Below are 3,300 nucleotides of genomic sequence, written 5' to 3'. Positions count from 1 at the left end.
ATTATAACGTATTACGTTATGTAGTATAACGTTATATGGTATAACGTAATAACGTATTACATTATATAGTGTAACGTTATAACGTATGGCGTTACATAGAATAACGTTATAACGTATTACGTTATATAGTGTAACGTAATAAAGTATTACGTTATATAGTATAACGTTATAACTTATTACGTTATATAGTATACCGTTATAACGTATTGCGTTAGGTAGTTTGGACGAAAAACTTACATCCGGCGGAAGCGTTGCCGCACCGGAAACGATCTCTCTCACGCTGCTGAAATCGCAATTTGGCACCATTGGATGCTTCGCAAGACCAACTAAAACTGGAGGGACCAATGGTGTATGCGTAATTCTGTATTTTTCTACGGGACTGATTAATGTTTCTAACTTGAAATTTCGCATTATGTACACAGCTGCACCGCAACTTATTGCCGTATTCATCATTCCGAACGCATAACCGTGGAATAATGGCAAGAAAACTAGTATTCGGTCTCCACGTCGAATATCCATTGATTCTGGGGCACTTCGATTAAGAACAAAATGCAATTGAATCGAATATTTATAATTTCAACTAGAATGATAAGAGTTAAGAGGCACAACAATAGAGAAAATATTATATAGTTGATTTGAATAAAGAATGGTTTGTTAATCATATAAAACGAATAATATATATTTAAATTTAACATAAATGAAAAATAAATCTCGAAATATATGTGTGGTCTTAGATCAACCGGATACATTGTGTATATTAATTTAATATATTTACCTTAGACTTTGGATGAAAAGTAACAAATTTCGATGAGACAACATTACTCCTTTTGGAAGGCCTGTTGTACCGCTAGAACATAAAATAGCTGCCATTCTTTTCCTGTTATGATCTATCTGCACCGGTGAAGACGCATAGAGATCCGTGATACTTTGATATTTTTCCAAAACCTTGTCTCAGGTTATTATATTTCCATCAAGAGGTTTATCATCCAATTCGATTAATTTCATATTCCAGCTTACAGTAGATGCAATTTTCGCCAAAATGTTTTCAGTGCGTCGCGATGCAAACAACACCCGTGGCTGATAAATTTCCAGCATGTGCGTAAATTCTCCTACGTAAAAAATTGCATTAGATATGATTAAATAACGCATATGCTGCATCGCGTAACTTAACCACTCCGCGTAACAAGGTGACAGTTTTACAAAAGATCTAGAAATATTCGAAGAGCCTTACAAAAGCTTTTTCCGATATCCGTCTCCGCAAGGAGAGGCTGAAACAACTTTCTTTGAAATAACATATTTTTCGTAGAATGTTTACTCTGAGAAGATATTCGGAGTAGTTAAATACAATTTAATCGTATACGATTAAAAATTAGTATTGTTTGTATCTCTAAAAGGTGACGGAGTAACGCATATTGAGAATATAAGTGATTATTAATTTCCGCATCTATATACACAATATTTAACAATTTAATATTAACAATTATTGTTTACACTACATTATAAAACTTGGTGTTAGAGTAAGTACTGTTTCTAGACTTTTATTGTTAATTCTGCAAATGTAATGTAAATAAATTTAGTCTTTAATTAAAGTATCTAATTTATGATCTCTGTTTCTAGTAGTTGTAAAATTCTATAATAAACTCGAGGCAAATAATAAAGTCGAGGCTCGATTTCATTAACTTATATATGGCATAATCAGTGGAGTTATCAGAAACATGCAAGTTTCCAAAAAAGAAGAGCAAATTTTTCTTTCCACTTTTTACGTTCTGCCTTCGTTAAATTTCTATAATATTAAACACTTTTAATTAAATTAATTTCTTTGTTATTATAAAATAATTCGTAAAAGCTGCTTGGAGAATATCTTACTTTCTGTATATGCTGGATTCAACGGTGCAAATGTAGCTCCGATAAATAACGTGCTACATATCGATACCACGTAATGTGGATGGTTTTCAGCTGCAACGGAGATTCTGTCTTCCACCTTGATTCCATAATTTCTCAAAGCAACAGATAATATTGTGCTTTTTTCGAGAATATCCTTGCATGTGTAGTGTTTACCAGTTTGAATATCTACCTGATATAGTAACATGCAAGTATTACAATATAAAACATAGTAATCAAAATGAATCATTTGTATTGTCGTTTCTTGCTCTTTTTATATAAAAAAATCTATCTTGTTTAAATTGAGACTGTTGATTACTCTGACAATGTACATGCTAATACAGCCATCTGTAATCGCAATATGCGGGTCGCTTATCTAGAACGAAACGTACCAGGTCGTTAATTGTTCGTTGCAACGGTAGTGTCAAGTATTCCATCCGTAAGAAAAGCTTATTTTCTGACGAAAATTAGAAGGACTGTAATGTCTAATTCAAAATCAGTACAATCACGAGTCTACCTCAGCTTTTTAACTTTTAATAAAATCTCTAATATGGACGTCAGGAAATGATAAAACGAATGACCTGCGACTGATTTGCTTCACTGCATCTTATATCAATTTATATTTTGTCTCGTTTATATTCTGCGGCAATCGTTCTTGTTTCTCACAGCTCAGCCATTCTGTAACGATGAACCGCTGTAACATTCGCAGTGTTTCAGTGTAAACTGTTTGATTGTTCCGATTTAAAATGATGGCGCTGTAAAGAAGGTTATACGCTTGGACGGTTTATAGTTTATTGTTGTAATACAGCAGAAATGTGGACGATACACGACGATGTTAGCCGAAAATTGTGTGTAATTAAAAATCCCTAGGCGGTTAAAATACATTCAACCACAATAACATTTATAGAAATATAAAAATTGTATTGAAAATACGATTAGATGGCGTATTTATGGGATAATAGTAATAAGGTAGCACATATATCGAGCAGTATGTGTTATGCATTTTATGTGACATGCCCCTGTTTTTACGTTTGTTGTAAAGGAACGAATATTATTATTTTTTATCGTGTGTTCACTGAATCAAATGCTGCAACGATTGCTCGCAAAAATTTCCAAGTTTTTCTGTATTATTCCGTTTATATTCCTTTAGTTTGATCAACGTGACGTTGTTCGGCCTTCTTGTAACTAAATATTTAGTGTGATACGCTATACCGAAATTATCACATTATTGAACATTTGGCGATAATATCTGTTGAAGGGTAGACAAATGAAAATTGTGGCTGGGCAAACGCGGACAAGATGCGAATAAACGGATGCAGTTTAATCTTTGTAAAAATTCCCTCTTTCTCTCCTAATCGAGGTTCTACTGTGTACGTACAATTTAGCGTATTATTGCCGCGATCATATTTTATTTTTTTA

At 33.1% G+C, this 3,300-nt stretch overlaps 1 protein-coding gene across 1 annotated transcript; it reads right to left on the bottom strand.

Moving 5' to 3' along the window:
• Nucleotides 1-781: 781 nt before the first annotated feature.
• LOC117239472 (luciferin 4-monooxygenase-like) lies at nt 782-2,139 on the bottom strand. Its single transcript, XM_033505030.1, has 2 exons — nt 1,867-2,139; nt 782-1,109 (listed from the first exon to the last, which is right to left on the bottom strand). The coding sequence occupies exons 1-2, from the start codon at nt 2,129-2,131 to the stop codon at nt 952-954; spliced, it is 423 nt and encodes a 140-aa protein (XP_033360921.1). The 5' UTR covers nt 2,132-2,139; the 3' UTR covers nt 782-951.
• Nucleotides 2,140-3,300: the final 1,161 nt, after the last annotated feature.

This window comes from Bombus vosnesenskii, unplaced genomic scaffold (genome assembly GCF_011952255.1).
Source record: "Bombus vosnesenskii isolate JDL3184/JDL3185 unplaced genomic scaffold, Bvos_JDL3184-5_v1.1 scf7180000014054, whole genome shotgun sequence".
Lineage (NCBI taxonomy): Eukaryota > Metazoa > Arthropoda > Insecta > Hymenoptera > Apidae > Bombus > Bombus vosnesenskii.
The sequence above is the reverse complement of the archived record's forward strand: the minus strand, read 5'-3'. Positions and strand labels throughout refer to the sequence as shown.